At 32.0% G+C, this 22,781-nt stretch overlaps 3 protein-coding genes across 3 annotated transcripts; 1 reads left to right on the top strand and 2 right to left on the bottom strand.

Annotated features, from left to right (window-relative positions):
- Positions 1-5,669: 5,669 nt before the first annotated feature.
- Positions 5,670-6,638, bottom strand: LOC134716879 (sacsin-like). The gene has a single exon (XM_063579894.1). It carries the CDS (start codon positions 6,636-6,638, stop codon positions 5,670-5,672), a length of 969 nt encoding a protein of 322 aa, XP_063435964.1.
- On the bottom strand, positions 6,258-12,815 carry LOC134714271 (sacsin-like). The gene is made up of 4 exons (XM_063575509.1): positions 12,688-12,815; positions 10,138-10,239; positions 8,877-9,024; positions 6,258-7,191 (listed from the first exon to the last, which is right to left on the bottom strand). Exons 1-4 carry the CDS (start codon positions 12,805-12,807, stop codon positions 6,680-6,682), a joined length of 882 nt encoding a protein of 293 aa, XP_063431579.1. The 5' UTR covers positions 12,808-12,815; the 3' UTR covers positions 6,258-6,679.
- Positions 12,816-20,755: 7,940 nt separating this feature from the next.
- On the top strand, positions 20,756-21,959 carry LOC134714270 (complement C1q-like protein 3). Its single transcript, XM_063575508.1, has 3 exons — positions 20,756-20,863; positions 20,961-21,032; positions 21,549-21,959. Exons 1-3 carry the CDS (start codon positions 20,812-20,814, stop codon positions 21,938-21,940), a joined length of 516 nt encoding a protein of 171 aa, XP_063431578.1. The 5' UTR covers positions 20,756-20,811; the 3' UTR covers positions 21,941-21,959.
- Positions 21,960-22,781: the final 822 nt, after the last annotated feature.

Genomic DNA, 22,781 nt, shown 5'->3' with positions numbered 1-22,781 from the left:
AAGACTCGGAACCGATATATTGCTTATTTGTATATGTATTGTTGTTAACTCTATGTTGCATTTAAGATCTTGTTTTGTATCGTTGGATTGGTGTATTATTGCCTTTAACCCGACATCTTCTCATTCGTATGTATTACGGATAAAGTCCCTTGTGCGTTTAAGAAAAGGTAGAATGCTTGTTTGCTCATATATAAAAAAGAAGATGTGGTATGATTGCCAATGAGATAACTGTGTACAAGAGACAAAAATGACACAGACATTAACAACTATAAGTCACCGTACGGCCTTTAACAATGAGCAAAGCCCATACCGCATAGTCTACTACAAAAGATCCCGATATGACAATGTAAAACAATTCAAACGAGAAAACTAACGGCCTTATTTATGTGAAAAATGAACGGACAACAAATATGTGACACATAAACAAACGACAACCACTGAATTATAGGCTCCTAACTTGGGACAGGCACATACATAAATAATGTGGCGGAGTTAAACATGTTAACGGGATCCCAACCCTCCCCTAACCTGATACAGTGATATAACAATACAACATAAGAAAAAAATATAAAAATCAGTTCAAAATGGCCCAACTCATCAGATGTACTAAATACAAGTGAACGTGGTCGGGTACTTGTACATCCCGACAACAAAAAGACATTAGGAACAGATCTGAGAGTACTCGCAGTTATCTGACAGCTAGTTCAAAGCCACTAACAACTAATAAAAAATCAAATAGATTTAGTTAAAGACGTCATAAACAGTCAGAGAAAACATGAGCTTGTACAATACCAAGTTCCAGGTATCGACAGATTGTAAATCCATGAATGTGTATATGTATGTCACATACTAGTAATATTTAGTTTGCTTTCAATTTACTGATAACAACATCAATATTTATACCAATAAAAACAATATTCAATGATCTCATTACAGTGTTAAATTGGTAACCTTTTAGAATAAGTTTATTTGAAGGAGCGATCAGTTTACATGGATCATTTTTAAATTATCGGACATGGTTAACAACATTTCCGTAAAAATTAAAAGTAAGGATGTGCTATCCCGTATCAAATAATGTTTATTTTTTTTATTTTTGAAGTTTGCTTCAGAGTGATACTCCCCACTTTTCATTTTATACTATTATTTTGACATTTAGATCTGATTTAATTCTATTGAATTATACCAAGTTTTGTAATATTTATATGATGACCCTTTGCTTTAATTGAATCTGACGAGACAAACATGACGTTTTTTTCCCCATAATATATTTATGATAAAACGGACAATATCTTCTTTCTTCTTTTACCCTTATTGTGTACTATTTTATTTATGGTTTTACGAAACAAAAAAGGAAACATTTTCTTTGCATATCCATGTGAATCTAATATTAACTCCATGTCTCAAACCCTTTGTTGTGGTATTGGTGGTAGTCATATAGAAGAATGATATTATAAAATATAAAACGAAGATGTGGTATGATTGATTCCCTATGAGATAACTCTCCACAAGAGACAAAATGACACAGAAATTTACATTTATAGGTCTAAGTTTCATTCCTTTCTGACAATTGTATGGTCCCTACTATACATTGTGAATTGGTTCCTGATTAACACAAAAACAGTAAGCATCGTTGCATCTAATGTTCTTGTCAGAATTCTATAACTGGTTTGATACCGCTGCTTGTGGACTGTTGGTGCCAACTATTGGGTATCAACCCCCCAGAAACCAGTATTTTGGTTTTGCTTTTTCAAACTTTGCAAATTATCTTATTATAAATAAAGGATTATATTTCCATCAAAGTTCCGATTCCGTGCCCTTTTAATTTTTAAGCTTTTCATTTTTTAAATAAGTATTGGATTTTTAAATCTTTTTGTCTCAATGATGAGACATTTAATATAAAAGTGTGAATCTGGCGCAAAAACAAAATTGATACGTTAATCTTATTATGCATTTTAACTAGTGTATCGACTATGAAATTTGAACCTTATTATCGTTATCATTCCAATTGAACCTGCACTCTTGTGGAGAGTTGTCTCATTGGGAATCATACCACATCTCCTTTTTTTTCATTCATTATATCATTCTTCAATATGACTACCAACAGCCGCTCTACGGACCTAAAAAAAAAATTTGGAGACATTGAGTTTATTTTTAATGTTTGAAATCGACGTTTCATTAACCTTTTCAATAACTCCTTAATTATTTTTGAAATATACCAATATACTTTGGATTTGAATACCAACTTTTGTGGATTTCGTTGGTACAGTTGAACCACAAAATCAAATATTCAATGAATGACAAATTTTCTATAGTCTTGTATGCATCCTTCGTCAAAACCACGAAATTAAATATCCAAGTGTTCCTTAATCCATGCAAATTAATACACACCAAAAAAATGAATCCAAAGTATGTGGAATGTCTACATTTATAGATATAAGAGTCAAGTAATTATTAACCAATGTTTTACACCAATGTGTTACACCAATATTTTCAAAAGAAAGGAGAAGCGTCTGTTATTCCTTTTATATTTTTTCGATCATGAAATATATTTGGATCCTTTTGAAGAGAGATTATGAACTCTCGGTCTTGATTTTAAACTATTACTGGAAGGTCTATTACTAAAGAACGTCAAGAAGGGAAGGAAGACTGATAAGTGACCAGAAGCCTTACTCTATAAGTTTTAGTTACATGAATAACTCCGAAATCTATTTCTTTTACATAAATATTGAAAAGATATTAAAAAAAAATCACGCTATGAATAACAATTTTAGCTTTATTTATTTTCCTATATATATAGCTTAGTACGTTGTTTTTAATTTTGACTAGTATATATGTTCCAGACCGTATGAGTATTTGGACCGTACGCGTGCGGTCTGGACCGTATGCGTACATTTTCAAAATACGCATACGGTCGGACCGTACGCGTACGGTCTGACTAATATTAAGAAGTTGGTCACGTTTAACTGATACTTATATGAGAAAATGCATCGAGTTTAAAAAAACATAAATAATCTATTTATCGCTATTATTTGTATTTCGAATATCATTTTATTTAAATTTCAGTAATAAAAATATCTTATACGATGATAATGCATTTTCTTTTGTGGTACTATTTTTTTTTGACGTAGGCTTATTTGATATAAATATGTAGTCGCTCAGGTAGTTCATTCATTGAAAAAAGATGTCTCATCTGACCATCCGGCGTGTTCAAATATGACGAAAACCATTTTCACTGTTGATAAGCTGTAATTTGGTATCAAAATGAAGATCAATGAAGTAAACGGTTGAATATTTAATGTATTTTCAAAGCAGACGAAGAAATATACATGTATGAAGAAATGTACATGCAAACAGACCTACGATGATTTGAAGTAGACTAATGTGTAAAAAGACATTTTTTATTTGTTAAAACCTGATTTGATTACTTTTATTACTTCCAATAAATTATTTAACGTCGAAATTCACGGTAAAATATTAAAACGAGAAATCACATTTCAGCGCAGTCATCCGATAACATTTTTTTGTATAGTTCCGGGTAATCTTTTCTGATTGGCCGACACTTTAGCGCATGAATTAGGTTAATACGCGGTTGCTAAGGACCTTGGAAACTAGCGATAATTTTCATTCTCACTCTACACGAGTGATATGAAAATTATCACAAAAATACATAAAGGAAAAATACAGATAAAAGCGATAAAAAATGTATAATACAGATCAACATAACTTATATCTCAAACTAATGTAAAAGTTGAATTGTGATAGAAATAAAAAAAAAAAAAAATATTATAACTTTTAAAAAAAATCACGTTTATTTAAGCTGCTAATCTCCTGTATTTAGCATGTCAGTAATTCATAAACTGAAGCCAAGTATGCTAAGGCAGCAACCATTTGATTTTCTTTGGGGGGGGGGGGGGCTATTAGGGTTTTTTTCTGGACAATTTTTTCACGACAAGTCGAAAACATTTTTTTTCTTTAAATTTTAGCATTACATATAGTGGCAGCTGAGGGTTAAACAAACATTTTTTTTTTCTCAGAATCAAAAACAAATTATTTTTTTCTCCAAAAACTGGAAACAAACTTTTTTTTCCAAAAAAAACAATCCCCCCCCCCGAAAATCAAATGGTTGCTGCCTAATTGAAATTGAAGTTATCGGAAGTAAACTTCGAGTGAGATGACAATCGTTTTAAAGTAATTTGGAACTTTACATGTATAAGAAAGGTATATATTATGAAACTGTTAAAGTTGACAAAGAGAAATCAAAGAGAATAAGTGACTGAGACAGCAACTAAAACAAAAACAAAGACAATAAAAAATCAATGTTTCAGAGGACAATTGAAGGTCTTTCCACCAGTAAAGATCTATTTTGATATCAAAATATTACAAATCAGTATAAAATGTCAGCTCCTATGGCTTTATAATGTAAAAATATGAATTTAGAGCAACGGTCAAAATCAAGAAAAATCCTTTTAACCTATGGCCTTCACCTCAATTACAAGGTCACAAACCAAGGACCTTAAATCAAAATACCCTAGGTCCTTAATATGAATGCTTAATGAGTTATATCACTTTACACATAATTCTAAATGCAAAAGGGGTGAAAACTCCCTTTTTACCAAAATTTATAAGCTACGACAAGTTACAACTAAATATTTAGTAAAAACAATTTGTCGACATAATATACGTTTTATTAAAATAAGCCAAAATCAAAATTAGAATGACCTTGACCTTATTTTAATTTTTTCTGGACCAATGACCTTAAATAAAAAAAATAGGTCTCTATCACTTATGGTTTACCAGTTAGAAACGCATATTGTGAATATCAAATGCATAAGGGGAAATAACTCTCATATGGAGTCTCTGGAAAGCGTCGGTCCAAATGAATATCCTAATCCTTGAGATGTAACGAGCAATTTGGTAAAATAAATTTGTCGTAATCTTTTACGGTTGGGAAGGAGTAGTGGTCACAATAAAACAGTGTTTGGGAGGACAACTCTTACAACTTAAAGTATTTGGTTTCGCGGTTGTCAATTTTAAAAGCGTATAAACTATACGATATCATACTCCAAATATCTAAGCGACATTTTATAAAATAACAAAACTACGCAAGAAAAATCAGGCGGAAGAAACAAAAATAATAATTAGAACAAAATCAACAGGTCTTTCCACGGAAAGGTGGAAAGACCTAATGATGAGCAATATCGAAGGTATTATCTTTTATCAATACCTAACAATTAACATGCGTCTTTACACTATGCACTAACTTAAATTCATCCCAAGTATAAAAAGGTTGTGGAGTATTTACCAAGAGACTGTTATGGAAAAAGGAGACCGTTATGGAAAAAGGGCAAATGATTCCAGAAGGACAGTCAAACTCATAAATCTAAAATAAACTGACAACGTCACACCATATATCGGCAATCGGTATCATATTCTGAACAATGTTCTAGATATTTACAACAGACAATATCGATGTCTTTTTGGAAAAAGGCATATCTATGTATATTTATCAAATGACCTCTTACCAACTTTACCAATTTAAATTGAAATACAAAATGTATATATGTATGTGAGATGTTGGACGTCAAAAGATAATAAACACAATATATCAAAATGTTCCGTTTTCTACATTACCTCAAGCAAAATTACATATCCTCATAATTATCATGTCATTACTTTATATGCTTACTTTTTAGTGCCATTGATCTCAGATCTTTAAATAATTCGTCAGGCAGGTCTTGTGAGATAAATCTTTGTTTTTCACCAAGAAATAGCTTAACTTCTTCAGATCTGTGCACAAATACTTTTTCTGCTTTTTCGTGAAAAGTTGTAAACTGGATACCATGCAATGGTAGCAGTTCCAATCCTTGGAACTCTTTTCGTGGGTCGCAAATTAAATAATTTAGAAGGGCAACCTTATTTTTCCGTTGCAGATTTAAATATGAAAGCGGACTATTTCTTACCATTGTAACTAACTCACAAGGCGTAATCTGTCTCAAATTTCCCTTATTGACCAACACCATCATGTGTTGTCGAACCTCCACTACAGGTTTATTCAGATTAAGCAAAACATCTTTAACTGGTGTTTTGATTATTTGTCTTTGTTCAGAGGAAGAGTTCAACAATCCGTCTACATCACATGCGATGGCTTTATTTTTTGTCACCCACCTGCCATTCTGGCCAAGATCGGAATAGAAAACTGCTTTCTCAATTACTTTCAAGTAGATCCTGTCTACTAGAGTCTGCCATATTTCCTCTGTTATGTCCAAATTGGGTAAGCACTTATAAACGTCATTAATTAGTTCATCTGTATTTTTATTTTTATGGCTATTTTCAATGAGATGATCCACCAAAGTCATGTACGATTCGGACAACACTTCTTCAATTAAACCTTTGTTCCATTTTATGAATTTATCGGCAGATCGTCCGTCGGATAATTTCAAATGTCTGCGATTCTGACTTAAAGCAAAGTTTCCATTTACGTGAACAGGAAGATAAGTTTTGCAGGAAGCTGGCAACGGCAGAAAGTTAAAAACTCGGCCTGTATGACAAGCTGTCGACGATTTCTTATATGCCACACCAACATAAGGGAGACACGCAACTTCTTTGTCACTTGCCAGTGTCCCTAATTCAACTGACATATCAGAAAGACTAGCATGATAGTGGCATATAGTCCAATTATCTATTTCAAGAAATGAAGTTGACGATATTTGTGTTTCGGCGTCAATAACGATGGAAAATGTTTCATTCTTTTTGTCTTCAGTTTCTGAACTCCTTGCCATACTTCTCCAGAACGATTGTAAATCAGATCTTTTATTTTTTGCAAAACATATTTGGATATGTATGACAGGATCCGATAACTGTGTAGGATTATGTATTTCAATTCTGCTGAGGTATTCATAAAAAGTAACACAATAGCTGCATCTTCTTCAAACAGTGACAAAAGGTGTTTCATTTTCACGTCCGTACAAATATTGTTCGATAACTCACTTTCTTGTGATCTTAACGGAAACCAGAATAGAGTTGCGGGGTAACAATTATTTCTGATAGCATTTTCATCAAAATCAAACGATTTAAATATCCCAGTCTTACTGATGTGTTCAATCTCGTATAAGAATACCGTACCACATTCTCTGTCGACATCTAAAGGATTGATGATCAACATAGTGTCTCCACTGACAACTACGGGGGTATCTGTGTAAATAAAATAATATATACGTTGAAATACCATATTTTGATTGGCTAATACGAGGGTGTTAATTTACTCTACCACATGGCTGAGCGGGTGACAATTTTTTTTAAATGTTACGCTCTCGTCTAGACCAATCAAATATCGACAATTTAAAGGACAATGAATTTAATTTACATCAAGTTATTAAAAACCATGCTAAAATTCTACGTTTTTATTCTCATTATATTATTTGAATGTCTAAATAAAAAAATAAAAAAGCATTGTCAATCTTGGGTTCGCCGCGGTTGAAAATGTTTTCTAGGGGTACCAATCTGCTCCATCACCCTCTGAGCTATGTGTTAATTATATGAGCCAATCCATGCGAAAAGCTACAAAAAGGAAAAATTTACGAAATTCTAAAAAGTGTGCATAATTATATTGGTAGTAGACTTGTGACACATTTATTTTTCCTCATATCATCAAGCTGTGAGCTACACGCACCTGTGTTGAGACCCCCCCCCCCCCTTTAGTTTAATAAAGATTTTTAGTGAATTATTTCATATTTTTCAATCATTTTCAAAGTACAGTTTAAATGGCTTGATTTGCCAATTGATAATGTTAACCCCGGTAGCAGTGGAATAAGGCTCCCACTAACGATGTGGATAGCAATGCAATCAAACCGGGCAACGGTTCGAATCCCGTACAACTAAGGTTGGATTATATAATAACAAAAACTTAACTTAACTTAAATTTTAATTTCTAAAACATAAGATATCATAGTTTTTGTATTTTCCCTCATGTTTTAATGTTGTCTAACTTTCTTTAAACCTGTAGAACTGACTGAAATTCTTGACTTTTGTCTCTTTAGTGACATACATTTTAAAGTTTCTGGTCGGTATAGCTTTAGTCCGGGAACAATTGATTTTACACTTGCTGAATTACGAAAATTTTAGATATTTATATGTCTTTTTATGTTTTAGTTGACAAATTCGGGATAGAATTGACAATCTCATGAATGTTTACATTAATTTACTTTTTTTCGGATAAAATTGTTTTTCAAAAATACTATGACAAACTTTGATAACGTGTCCTGTAAAGTTTTACCAAAAGCTTTCCTCCGCTTAGTGATATGCTTAAATTCAGCGGGTACTCTCGTCTGATCTGAGGTCGGATGGATGATGCGACAGACACGCAAACGTTACTAGGACTTTTTGTACCTTTTCGTATGAACTGGCTCAATTATACAAGTGATAGAAAACATTTGTACTTTTCGAAGACTTGTGGGTATCTTGCATTGTTTGTGTAAGTTGCGAAACACTAAAACCTTCCAACATATTCATTTAAGCCGTAATTTAAAAACAAATTTGAGAATCATGAGCAAAATGAATACCGTTTTTAAGTCTACTATATACGACAGGATAAGAACAACTTCACAGAAAGTAAATACTATACGTTACGTTTTAAATAAAATGGTAAAAAAAGTTGTAGATTTTTTTTAACTTGTATCAATCAAACGGGAAATACTCAATGAGCAGACACCAAAAGGTCAAGGGACAATTAATTGGCTATGTCACAGATTTTGATTACATTTTGCATAAAACTTGTGCTCGATGAATAATATCTGAAAATCGATAAAAAATAATACCTTTATCTCTTTTATTTACTGAAAAACTACTGATTGAATTTCTTCCAAAATAGGTGATCATACCTGCAAGGTGGAAAACAGATTTAAATCCCTGTCCAAATCGTCCAATTTTGTCGGTTTTTTCCTCTTTATGACTGAGGCAAACACTTTTAATTCCATCCCAATCATCTTCATCAAACACACCATCATTATATATACATAGAGCAGGTGACTGAAATTAAAATGGTCAGTCATATCATGGATGGTGAATGGGCAGCATGGCCATATTCAGAAGTATGCGAAAGAGCTAAACAGCAGAGAAATGATTCTTTCAGTGCTTTGTTGGACATATGACCTTGGACCAGGAATCAGATGTTTTTTCTTATTTTATCTTTAAATTATTATAAATAGAATGATTTTATTATTTTCATGTAAATTAAATAACTATAATTTGTAATTTTGTTGTACACCTGTCGGAAATTGAATACTGTATATTCTTCTATTAGCATGATTGATGCGAGATTGATCATGCTTTGCCTAGATGGCGTATGGTGTTCCTACATTATTTAGGAATGGGGCTTTGATATATATCAAGGTACCAGGATTATAATTTAGTACGCCAGACTCGCGTTTCGTCTGCATAAGACTCATCAGTGACGCTCAAAACAAAATATTTATAAAGCTAGCAATTAATATTAACGGCTAATTCTCTTACTTATTTTTATAATGCAAAATGAACGTATTTTAGAGACTTGTACCGATATTTAAAAAATATACTAAAGTTTTCTGCTATCTAAAGATTGTTAATGTTGGTTTTCATGTTTTATTGTAATGTAATAATTGAGCTATTATCTTTTTGGCTTTAATTACTATACCTTGTAATTGTCTTAAAGGCTCGAAAGCTCCTACATATTTGTCTCTTGATTTAAAATGTAATTTTCTACTGTTGCGATAATGGACTTCATATCATAATCTGCGTGTCAAAGACTACTCATTTAATTTAAACACGCCAGAGTGTAATTTATAGTAACACGTAATTCCTTTTTTTTTATATATACTTCTTCAAAATTATTTATATTAAGATTTTGGAATTAACACCCGACTCAATATATTTACATCGTTTATTTTCCTGCTTGATCGTTTATTAAATTGATAAACTTTATGTCAACTTGGATTTTCATTTGATATCCAGCAAATATTCTGGATGTGATTTCCTGAATTTTCTTTCACAACTGTTATGATTGAAATATATAATGTCTGTATCAATTTGTTATTATTTAAACACACAATATCAGTATGAGAGAGAAAGCACTTCCTATTTCATATTTTTTATATATATAAGTACCTTTAAGAACTGTCCTATTGCGCCCGGTGGATTTATATGACGTTGGTCATACATGATCTTCATCACTGTCGCTTTAGCATCTTCTGCATTCTGTACGAGCTCCTGAAAGTATAGCGAATGATCAATTATAATTCAAATCCAAAAGTCATGCTATTTAAAAGACTTTATGTATGTCCCCTTGAGCTGATATAATGACTGATAATAAAAATCGACCGTTATTTGGTATAGAAAAATATGTTCAGCATTGCTCTCAGAAATTGCAAACGTATTAAAGATACTAGCACATGACTTATTATCTGAATGATTTACGTGTGATTAGTCTTGATCAGACGAATACATTGCGTTCAAATCAAATCAGTTTCAAAGCCAAAACAAACAAAAAGTTTAATTGTTTGAAAATAAATTTCAAGTGTCTATTGTTTTCGCCAAATCTTGGTGAAGCCAAGTACGCCTAGAATAATAAAAAGCTTAGTGTTTAGAATATTTGTTTTCTCTTTGACATATTTTTTTTCTTCTTTTTATTATATATATATATATATATAACGACTTAACTGGACTGGTGATACCCTCTAGGACAAAAATGATGCTACTGTACCAGCGTCATCGAACTAATGGTTGTGAAAACTCTTGAAATATACCAGGCTTATAATTATGTACGACATATGCACGTTTGGTACAAATGAAACTTATCAAATTAGTTCGAAACAAAACACTCGGTTAACCGACCCAAAACGAAATTGAAAAAAACTCGGGTTGACGAATTTGAAACCCAAAACGTAATCGGAGAGCTTCCAAAATGTAAAAATTTAAAAAAGATATAACATATGTCATCTTTGCCTGTTCCGTCCTTTGTTCTACAAAGGATCATCTGAGCCGAATCACCCTGTCCAGATCACTTTAGCTTGAGTTTCTTTGTTTTGTAACATTTTGGCGGGAATGCCTCATCCACAATAAAACTTAGAATTATTTTACGGAAAAGACTTATTTTCAAAATTTAAGTAGAAAAAAATTAGTGTCTCTGCTAGGATTCGAACTCAAGAACTTTAACATATAAACCTACGACTAATACATCTAGATCAGGACGACTAGATTCGAACTACCAGTTAATTTAATATATACTGGTCAACAAAAGAAACGATACAAGACTTTTTTTCAAATTAAAGATAAAGTTTTCCATTCAATGGACCAATATTGAAGGAAGTAATACTTAAATATTATGGAAATATAAATCCGTTAAAATTTTTTATTTTTTTTCCTTTCGTGACGTTTTTTTCGCGATTTTTTGTTTTTTTACAAAATTTACATAAAACGACAATTTAAAAAAAAGAAGTTCCAAATAATGATGCCAACCTCTTATTTAAAGGTAAAGACAGTGTTTGCCATCAAGTTGTTTTTAAAAATCATACAATTTCTTCGTTTATTTGTTAAGCATATGATAGTTTGTCCCCACGAGAAATCGTTGAAATGTATACATTATCAACTGATTTACCATAGACAGTATGTAACAATCTTAAAACTTATCCGAAAGGTTCCAAATTTACTGTGTGTTGTTTTCATATCTAAAGCATTGATTTGAGACGAAAATAAAAAAAAATATTTTTGCATTTTTTGAGATTTCAAAAAACACTTTTTTTCCCAAAAATTTGAAAAAAACAATATTTCAACCCATTACTTACAACATGAACATTACTTGATTAGCATATTGAATATTTTTAAACAAATTTGAAATTTTATTTAGAACTTAGAAAATTATGTGTCGATTTTTTATTCAACTTTCCGCAAAACTAATTTACACCCTACGATCGTTTACACTGAATTTAGATGCTTTCCGACAAGTTTTGATTTTCATTATCACATGTGAATACATTGCAACTGAAAGCATTTTAAAATAGTGTATCTCATTTTTTTTTTATATTTAATACTTTTTGATAAATTTTATTTCAAAGTCGTGTATCGTTTCTTTTGTTGACTAGTATACTTAAACATTGTATACGGCACTCTTTAATGGTATATACTTTATAAAGAGAGAGATTAATACGTGACCTTTTTCATATCAGCCTGGGTATCATCCCGAAACCACCATATCTGCCCGAGACGGTGTCGAGGTGCTGATATGGGTTGAGGGATGATACCCAGGCTGATATGGAAAAGGCCATGTATCATTTGCTTTATCATATACTTCCGACAATAGTTTTATGTAAGGCAAATAATCAAGCACTGTTATAGGTTTTTACACGAGGCGCCCTTGATATGGGTTGTCAGACCGGCTAATATGGGTTATCAGCCTGGGTGGGAAATTATGGCTTGTGTACTTCCGTTCGTTACACATATGCAAAAGCTATCATATTAATGCTAAGTATATGATAAATATAGATAAATACATGGTCATTTCCAAATCATCCCCGAGACTCAATATCAGCTCGAGACGTAGAAAGATAATTTCGATTATTAGTACCTTTATGAATTAGAGTACGTTTCTTTGAAGATGTTACCATTTGTGCTCTTTTAGGAGGAATGCAGAAATAAAACAATTAATATTTAACAACATACATGGAGAATTTGAATATCTTCTGGGTATTCTCTCATTATATTTTGAAGATGCTTTAGTATTGGAGGTCGCTTTATTGGACATCGCCTTATTGGGTCCTTTGTTTTACTGTATGAAGCCATCTTGTATATGTTTCTGAAAATAATAGTTTATGTCTAGAAAGCACAAATCATCATAGTTATATTGAACATGTTTACTGTTGAAGTGGCGCTGACAAAAAGTTCACAATACGACACATGACATGTGTTAGAAGTGTCACAATATGATCCAAGTTAATGGAAGGGTTCGTGTGGCTAATTAGTCTTTAGCTTCTATCTTGTTTCGTGTGCACTATTGTTGCTCTATTTTAATTGTCCTTTTCCTTTTTAGCCATGTGGCGTTGATCTATGAGTTTGCGTGTCCTTCTGGTATCTTTTGCTTCCTTTTTTCACCAACCCTGATTTCAAAAAAAAAAATCAACGGTACCAATTTTGTTGCACCAGATGCGCATTTCGACAAAACATGTCTCTTCAGTGATGCTCGTGGCCAAAATATTTGAAGTCCAAAGCTTATATAAAAGATGAAGCTCAGCTATAATCCAAAAGGTCCAAAAAGTATAGCCAAATTCGTGAAAAGAATCAGATTTGCATGAGGGAGATACATTCCTTAATTTATAATAATTTTTAATACTTTGTAACAGCAAATTTTAATAACACAAAAAAATCCGTATTTTCATGCCAGTACCGAAGTACTGGCTACTGGGCTGGTGATACCCTCGAGGACTTATAGTCCACCAGCAGAGGCATCGACCCAGTGGTAGTAAAAAAAAATCAACGGTACCAATTTTGTTGCACCAGATGCGCATTTCGACAAAACATGTCTCTTCAGTGATGCTCGTGGCCAAAATATTTGAAGTCCAAAGCTTATATAAAAGATGAAGAGCTATAATCCAAAAGGTCCAAAAAGTATAGCCAAATTCGTGAAAAGTATCAGAGCTTTGCATGAGGGAGATACATTCCTTAATTTATAATAATTTTTAATACTTTGTAACAGCAAATTTTAATAACACAAAAAATCCGTATTTTCATGCCAGTACCGAAGTACTGGCTACTGGGCTGGTGATACCCTCGGGGACTAATAGTCCACCAGCAGAGGACAAAATCATGGGTCAAAACAAAATCGGACAAACTGTTACCTGGTATTGTTCGCATCTTCATCGTTTGTTCTTTTGATGGTATACATGTATTTGAGTTAAGAGCAATCCTACTTATTTCTCTTTTTTCATCATTTGATAAGGTAACCTTGACATGGACCAACTTTTTGTGCTTTGTGCATTTATCAATATAGCTCATTCTTTTGATAAAAGCTTATTTCATTTCGATTTTTTTTTCTATTATATGAATTGCTAATTTTTACAAAGAAAGTATTCTCTTATGGTTGTTGCCTTTTGGCTTTTTTTCGCATGAAGATATGTTTCTAGTTTCATACGGCACGGAGTGTGATACGAAAAATGTATTCACTAGTATTTAATTCGAATGTTTTTTCCAGCATTAAAGAACCATATTGAGACATTTCTATTGGCTATTTGTTAGTTCATTGATGACTAACATGTAAATTTTGTGAATAGCAACATAGATATGTGATTTTGTTTTAATAATTTTAGAATTAAACGCTTCTGTTTGTCAAATTGCATTTAAAACATTCTGATGTGTACAGACAGTTTTAATATCAATATATTAAAGTTTTACACCGGAACTGGTGTGTGCAAAAGATTATTTCTTCAATATGTAAATTTGTTTAATTTTACACCATGAGAATGTTTACCATAAAAGAAATATGTTGAATAACTCTTGAGCTAAGTACAGGTTTATCATTATAACGAAATTAAAAAAGTCGAGTTTATATCAAGTGGAATCACTGTCCCACACACAATGAAACCTATAATTGTATATGTACCACCCAATCAATCTTGAGTAAGTACGTCATAATATGATAATATGAATAAGAGTCATGTCTGGATGGTGGTTCTATATTTCTGTTATCTTTATTTTGTTTTAATTTTCGTTCTTTTATCTTTTTGGTCATTATAATTTTTAATATATTATTTTTATATTTTAGCACCCTGTTGTCAAATCTTTCTATTATCTTAGTCTTTTGACAATTTTGTCACTTGTTTTCTTTTCCAACATTTTATTTCAAGTGACGAGAGTTGTTAATACAACATACAGCTTGCTTTTGGAACTCAATAAAAAAAATATCGTACTTTTATTTTTACATAATTCATTACTATATATATATATGACATACTCTTGCAATTGGTCTTCAAGGTATATTCTAACTTACCCCTTCAATTTAGAATTTCGCTAGCATTTCTGTTTCTAGGCAACGTAAAAGTTGGGTTTTGTTTTCTGATTGTCTGCAAATAAATATTCCATGAATGCATTTATTTTGAATTTAAATACCCGTACAAAATAGAAATGTATATAAAAGGGGTTTATTTTATACATTCGAATCAAAGAATGCAAAGGGTATACATAATCTATATAACTCACAATAGTGTATGGTAAACAAGATCCCTTCATCACATATATTATCATTCCTTATTTATTCAAATTCTTTCGGTAAGAAAATAGATAATGGATAATTATCAACAATATGCATGCACAAAATCATATTAAAAATTGATATTGTCTTCGTTGTGTGAAATTTTCCTAATGGCCGCTTTAACAAAGAATAAAACTGTATAGTTATAAAACGTTAGTATTCTGGACTTACCTCTCACTAGTTTGATTCGAATAATTTCTATAGATCTCAATAATCTCTACCATGGCAGCTAAACAAACAAAAAAGGGATGTAAAGACGTAAATACTGATACGTTATGTGTGTCAAGGACATTTTTGACTTCCATAAAATGCAGTTTACATTTAAGATAACAATAGAAATACGCAATGCATAATTTGCACTCCTTATGATAAAATTGAATCTAGATTAAAGGGCACATTTAAATGATCTATGCTATATTTAACGCTATCACTTTTCTTTTTATCGAATTATTATTCTTGGTATATCATACTTAAATTACATATTACATGTTAGAGACCCATGCCTTGAAGCCTTCATGCAATTGTTAATTAAGCTATTTTCTTTCTTTTAGACGAAAATGTTAATCGATTGTATGTTGGTATTCACACTCTATGTAAACTACAATGTATATTAATATTGGTAGTTATTCAAATAACATTTATATAGTACAAATGCGATAGAGAATATAATTTGTTAGGATCTCGTTATGATGACAGATGATAGAAAAGTAGATGCAAGTACATGCTCCTTATATTGCCCGACTTATTGTCATGCAACAATAACCAACATTTATACTTCTTACCAAAGATTGCATATGCTTTGAAAATGTTTTTTAGGGCTGCAGTGAAGAATAGATGCTTTGCATTTTCATAAAGAGCAGGACAAATTTTTTTATTATATACTGATTCATACATATTGTTCTTTGTTGGTTCGCAACACTTAAAAAAGATTGCAATGACAAAAGTTGTTGTTATGTATTATATCTTTTCACCATTCATTTTGTAACATCTTTTCCTTATATATTATACGATTGCAATGTTTAACTCTGTTTCTCGGTGTAGAAAAAAATACGAACATCGTATTAACCTGATGTTTATATTGATGACGTTTTGTCATTTATGCAGAACCTTTTTAGTATTCATCACATCTCATGAAGCTATATTCACTACCTCTTTCACAACTTCATAATCTGAACAAAAAGTTTACGTTTGGAGAGATAGATGTCACAGAGAAACAATCCTTCCTTACACTATCCTTTACAAACACAGGTTTCGATGTTATCAATGAAGACTACATCTTTCTTAGCATATCTTTAACCTAAACCACACCTATTTCTACTTAAGTTAGTTTTAAATTTGATAAACACTTGTTGCAGGATTCAATGTTGACTACTTCAAGTCTTAACCTCCTGTGCACTTAGAAGTATCCCATTCATTTATATTTAATCCTGCATGTCATTGTTATACTGGTCAACTGAACATTGTCAACACAATTTTTCTTCATAATATGTTAATCAAAGAACCAATATACAATTCTGTGAAGCAATGGGCTAAACACGAAAAAAGAAAACGTGGATATTATTATCAATCATGTTACATCTCACTTCAAAAATTTGATATTGCTCAACGTCTTATATTAATGACAAATATATAGTTGTCAGCAAGATAAAAAAAAAAAAAAAAAACGAACAAAACCGTATTTGTGTAAATAACAGCACTTATAATGATTAATACAGAAAAATTTAATTGAAAATTCAATACGAAACTCAAAAAAAATTACAAAAGTGTCCTTCCAAACAACGGTACATTTGCAGGTCCAACAAGCGCTCCGCGAAACATCTTTTCAAAGTATTTACATCAATTGTATCAGAAATTAATGCCGATCTTGCGAGTAATTGTGGAACTAACTTATCTAGGGGGCAGTTAGAAGGAAAGGCGGATACTAAAAGTTTCGAAAAATCTCTCAGTTTACACTATGTCTCTCTCTTCTTGCAATAACATTCAACATTTGAATTATCTACCTTCTTACACTTTTAACTAAATGGCAGATAGGAACACCTAGACCAACTTTACTTCATCACAATGAGTTGCTCACTTAGAAACTTACTTTGTATAAAAAATCTTTGATTCAAAATAAACAATCTCTGGCTCTGACATCAACAAGAAGCTTGCTGTATTGGTTGATGATGTAAAATTTGTTACATTTGAATGGCGTGTTTTTCAACAAATACTCGTTATTTGTATGGCATTTATTGTTTCCTCTTCTTGTTGACTTGTTCTTTTATTTATTTTCGCCACACTTATACAGGAGCTTTTCGGAATTGTGAAAAAGATCCAAGCATTATCCTTTAACTTCACATTCAGCAATATATATTCATTTACTTATATACCATTATTTTCAAATGTTCCAAGAAATAGTCCTATAGTGTACGAAAAGTCATGAAACAGTAACTAAACGTGTTTTTTTAAAATTGGATGTCACCAATATGATGTTACAATTTTGGCAAACTGAAAATCAAATTTCAAACTGGTACATTGAAATGTTGCAAAACACTTGTTCTACCTCCATGACAACTATATTGTTGTCCACGCAGATAAAGCCCCAAGCAACATAAACTGCTTGATACATGAATTAGATATTGGCAATTCACTTGGAAACTCAACATATACCCTAATGACAATTACCAAAGAGGAAATCCTGGATAATCATTGGTTTGTTTTATGTTCCTTTGGACTTGCAACCGAAGATGGGAGAACTGGGTCTTCCATCACTGTATTGGATACCTAAACTACATAAGTGTCCTTCCAATTGCTCCAAAAAATCTCTTTCTAAATTATTAACATCTATTTTATCAGCGATCAAATCCGGGCTTAGAAGTTATTGTGAAACTGCCTATTCTAGAAGTGGCGTGAATCAGATGTGGATACAAAAAAACACCCAAAGATCTTTTAGAGTTCATACAATATAAGACTCTTTTATCTTGCAATAGTATAAAAACATAAGACTTTTCTACACTTTACACAAGTATTCCCCATTCCAAACTAAAAGACAAATTGAAAAGAGTTGGTATTGCTTTGTTTCATAAAAAAGAATGGTCAACGTAGATACAAGTATCTTGTCTTAGGGAGGGATAAATCATATTTGGTTAAGGATCACATGGATTCTTACAAACAAAAAACTCTAATACTGACATTATCAAGATGCTTGATTTCTTGATTGACAACATATTTGTTACGTTTGGAGGACGTGTTTTTCAACACACTGTCGGCACCCAATGAGAACCAATTGTGTCCCTCTTCTTGTCGACTTGTTTCCTAATCATTATGAGGCTGATTTCATACAGGAACTTCTTCTTAGGGTGAAATATAAGAAGTTAACAGTATCCTTTGACTTTCCTTTCCGCTATATAGATGATGTTCTCTCACTAAAAATTTCAAAATTTGGTGATTATGTTGAACGCATCTATTCCATCAAACTAGAGATAAAGGATACAACAGATACAGTTAAGTGTGTCTCATATCTTGAATTACACCTATAAATTGACAATAGGGTCGGTTAACAACAAAACTTTACGACAAACAAGATGATTTCAGCTTCCCAATTGTGAACTTTTCATTTCTATATAGCAATATTCGAGCAGCGCCTGTATACGGAGTATATATCTCCCAATTGATACGATATTTCCGCACTTGTATGTCCTATCATAAGTTACTTGATAGAAAGTTGCTGCTCACACGGGAGCTATTAAACAAAGAGTTCCAAATGGTAAAGTTGAAGTCATCCCTTCGTAAATTTTACGGACTCTATCACGAGTTTGTTGACTGTTATGGAGTAACCGTTTCACAGATATATCGGATATGTTTCTTACGTCTTAATTGCAATTCCACCGAATTAGACTATGTACAGGGTTTGTAATAACATGAGCAACACGACGGGTGACACATATGGAGCAGAATCTGTTTACCCTACCGGAGCACCTGAGATCACCCCCAGATTTCGGTTGGGTTCGTGTTGCTTAGCCTTTAGTTTTCTATGTTGTTTCTTGTGAAATATTATTTGTCTGTTTGTCCTTTTCATTTTTAGCCATGGCGTTGTCAGTTTATTTTTGGTTTATTAGTTTGACTGTTCCTCTGGTATCTTTTGCCCTTCTTTTGGTACTAAGTAGAAATTGATCAAAGGCTTGCATATCCGGGGCTGCAAAGAATGCTCCTAAAACAATAGGACCCTGAATATTATTAAAAAAATGAAAATGTAAAAAATAAATGGAGATAAAATCTTTCACCAACTAGTAGCAGGTGCATACCTTCCATAGTTAGGCAAAGCTGAAAATATATTTATTTTAAAAATAGGAGGAATTGACAATAACACAAAATAATACAGCATTAAGCAAGGACGTGACTGAGTTGGCTAAACATGGAAATGGGAAAACTTTTAAAAAAACTTGGAGATCGATATTTTGTTTATTCTCCATTAGACTCTAAATATTAAACCACTGTGTCAAGTGCATATACTATACGATTTTCGAAAAACGAATCGATCGTTTAAAATGAAAGAAGAAATACAGATCAATATATTATCATTGACATAATTACATTGTTCAACGCTTGGCGAGTGTATACATGCCAATAAAAACATTGTGTATTCGTATAGGCAAAGGGCAAATGCAAATGAAATTTTCATAATAGCGACATAATTAATTTCATTATTGATATTTTTCAGTTTATAAGTTTTTCCTTTATTTCATTCTGGTTTTTTTTAAACTTTTACTTTTCTTGATGTTGTGTGCCTTCGTTTTATTTCTGCTTGAAAGAACTTGTTCAAATTTTTATAAGTGTTTTCAAATCACAGTTCGATTATATTTGTCAAGGCACAAACCGGGGCACAAAGCCAAATGAAAAAGTAAATTAATATATGCTTAATCTCTCATGCAAAGACAGTGTGTAAACAATTAGAGTTAAATAAATACTCTACGACTGATCTGAATTATTACCAATTTACATCCCCTACAATTTAAACATAAATGTCCTATGCTTAAAAGGACTTTTATTCAACTTCAAAGTTCTCGATTGAACTAAAGAAGCTAACTAAAGATTTCACAATAGCTAACGTGGATATTAGAGTGTATGCATTGTATTTTTTTGGATTTTGAGATATGCTTCATTTGCAAATTTATTCCTTTTGAATCATTACATATTTTGTTTCGTAATTTCGTTAAGTATTGAGTTCAAAACTGGTGTTGGGTTTCCGGGTAGTTTCGTGATGAAACTATTGAATTGAAGTCACGCATAATAAATAAAACACCATATAAAAAAAATTACACAATAAAAAATAAACATGGTACAGTGACCCTTTAGTTACTTATTTTGTCGTCCCTCATATTATTCTAGGAAATCTAATGGTTCTAGTATTACAAGGTACATTACATTTCAGTGTAACACATTGTGGTATCTTTATTACATATTCGTGGAATTTTGTCTATAATACATGTAGTATTCAGTATTAAACTGTGTTACAGGCTGTATTTTCTGATACCGTTAAAACAACTGTCTTCAGTAAAATTAAAATGTTTAATAGAAGATTGGTTTTTTCTCTTGTCTGTTTATCAATTGACATTGGTAAGTAATTTGACATTTCATAATTATTCCATTGTTTCAGTTCAATGTTTTTGTATGAAAGTTTGACATTGTTATTAATCATTTGTCTTTATTGTAGGCATAACGGCATCTTGTATCAGTGAAGACCTACTTCGAACATTGCTGGCTACAAAGGGACCATGTAAACAAGGTAATTGTGTATTCTTCTTAAAAATACGATGTGTATGCTGATATCAAGTGAGTTATTCTAAGCTTGATCCTGGATCGGATTGTTACCCTCTTCACCTTTATGTTGTTAGGGTACCGTTAAATTGAAATATCTCGAGTAGCATTTTTTCAAGGTTATTATAAAAACTATTATTCATGATGAAGGTTGATGCTTTCTGTTAATAGTATAACGACCATTAAAATTATATGCGGATTCTATCAAAAACACATAATGTGTTCTTATTTTAGAATTTAAGCCAAGTATTGGTTTATTAAAGCTTAAGTAATTAAAGCAATCTGGCGTTCTTTTCACTTTATGATAATGAAAAAAGATTTAGTTATGAAATGAAAAAAAATCTCTTGTATGCATAGCGTCAATTGTTTAGGTTTCAATTGGTATTTATTTTCGCTCCTTGTTGGTATTTATCATGTCATCACCGTTACACCATAAATTAACATTATAAACTGATTTTGATGAATACGATATATTCTTTTTCAGAAAATGTCGACAAACCAGCCTTTTTTGCATTCTTGAGGAGTGATCTTACTTCATCCGGTACGGAAGTGATCAAGTTTCAAGATGTAAAGATTAACAAAGGGAACCACTACAATCCAACGACTGGTATGTTTACAGCACCGTCGCAGGGAATTTACCAGATATCATGTACTATTGTCGGATACGCAACCCACGTGTTTTACTATCAGATTACATTAAACGGCACTCCATACACTTTGGGAAACACAAGCAGTGGGGGATCGTGGAACTCTCAAACCTCAACAGTTCTAATGAATCTAAAGAAAGGGGACCGAGTGTATGTGGAACATCGAGGTGGATCCCAGAAAGCTCATGCTAACACCAATACCTATTTTTCTGGATATTTATTGCAATAAATAGCTGTGAAAGATGAAACTTTATGTTCGTCTGTTTTTTTCTTAAATATGTTCTGTATGTATGTGCCTGTCCCAAGTCAGGAGCCAGTAATCAGTCAGTGGTTGTCGTTTGTTTATGTGTTGCATGTTTGTTTTTGTTCATTTATGTACATGAATTAGGCCGTTAGTTTTCTCGTTTGAATTGTTTCACATTGTCATTTCGGAGTCTTTTATAGCTGACTATGCGATTTGGGCTTTGCTCATTATTTAAGGCCATACGATGAACTATAGTTGTTAATTTCTGTGTCATTTTGGTATCTTGTGGAGAGTTGTCTCATTGGTAAGCATATCCTATCTTCTTTTTTATATATTATATAAAAATGGCATAAAAGATTATACTACATTCAGTGAAACAAATATTTTTTTTCCCTTATACAAATGAACCACAATGCCTGGGCTATATGTTTTTACTTACAATTAACTACACGTTAAAATCAAAAGCTCAACTACAACAAACGAATGAAAAAAAACTGTCATATTCCTTACTTGATACAGAAATTTCTTTCTGTCGAAAATTGTGGATTAAACCTGGTTTTATAGCTAGCCAAGCACCTCACTAGTGATAAAAACAGACATAAGTTAAGCCTTCCGATTGATATTTTATACTGTGTTTTTCTATGTTGTGATGTATTTCTATTGTTTCAGAAAAGGGAGAAGGTTTGGTACCATTAAAAGTTTAATCCCGCTGCAAATGTTTGCACCTGTCATAAGTCCGGAATCTGATATACAGTAGTTGTCGTCTGTTTATGTAGTTCATACATGAACGTGTTTCACGTTTTAATATAAATAAGACCGTTGGTTT

Source organism: Mytilus trossulus, chromosome 4, assembly GCF_036588685.1.
Source record: "Mytilus trossulus isolate FHL-02 chromosome 4, PNRI_Mtr1.1.1.hap1, whole genome shotgun sequence".
Taxonomy (NCBI): domain Eukaryota; kingdom Metazoa; phylum Mollusca; class Bivalvia; order Mytilida; family Mytilidae; genus Mytilus; species Mytilus trossulus.
The sequence above is the reverse complement of the archived record's forward strand: the minus strand, read 5'-3'. Positions and strand labels throughout refer to the sequence as shown.

Bases quoted from the DNA above. Each gene is read 5' to 3' on its own strand.
- LOC134716879 (XM_063579894.1), bottom strand. From the start codon at position 6,638: ATGTCAGTTGAATTAGGGACACTGGCAAGTGACAAAGAAGTTGCGTGT.
- LOC134714271 (XM_063575509.1), bottom strand. From the start codon at position 12,807: ATGGCTTCATACAGTAAAACAAAGGACCCAATAAGGCGATGTCCAATA. The intron at 10,240-12,687 runs GTATGTTGTTAA...CTATACTTTCAG, and splicing joins AAGATATTCAAATTCTCCAT to GAGCTCGTACAGAATGCAGA. The intron at 9,025-10,137 runs GTACTTATATAT...TTTTAATTTCAG, and splicing joins CAATAGGACAGTTCTTAAAG to TCACCTGCTCTATGTATATA.
- LOC134714270 (XM_063575508.1), top strand. From the start codon at position 20,812: ATGTTTAATAGAAGATTGGTTTTTTCTCTTGTCTGTTTATCAATTGAC. The intron at 20,864-20,960 runs GTAAGTAATTTG...TCTTTATTGTAG, and splicing joins CTGTTTATCAATTGACATTG to GCATAACGGCATCTTGTATC. The intron at 21,033-21,548 runs GTAATTGTGTAT...ATTCTTTTTCAG, and splicing joins AAAGGGACCATGTAAACAAG to AAAATGTCGACAAACCAGCC.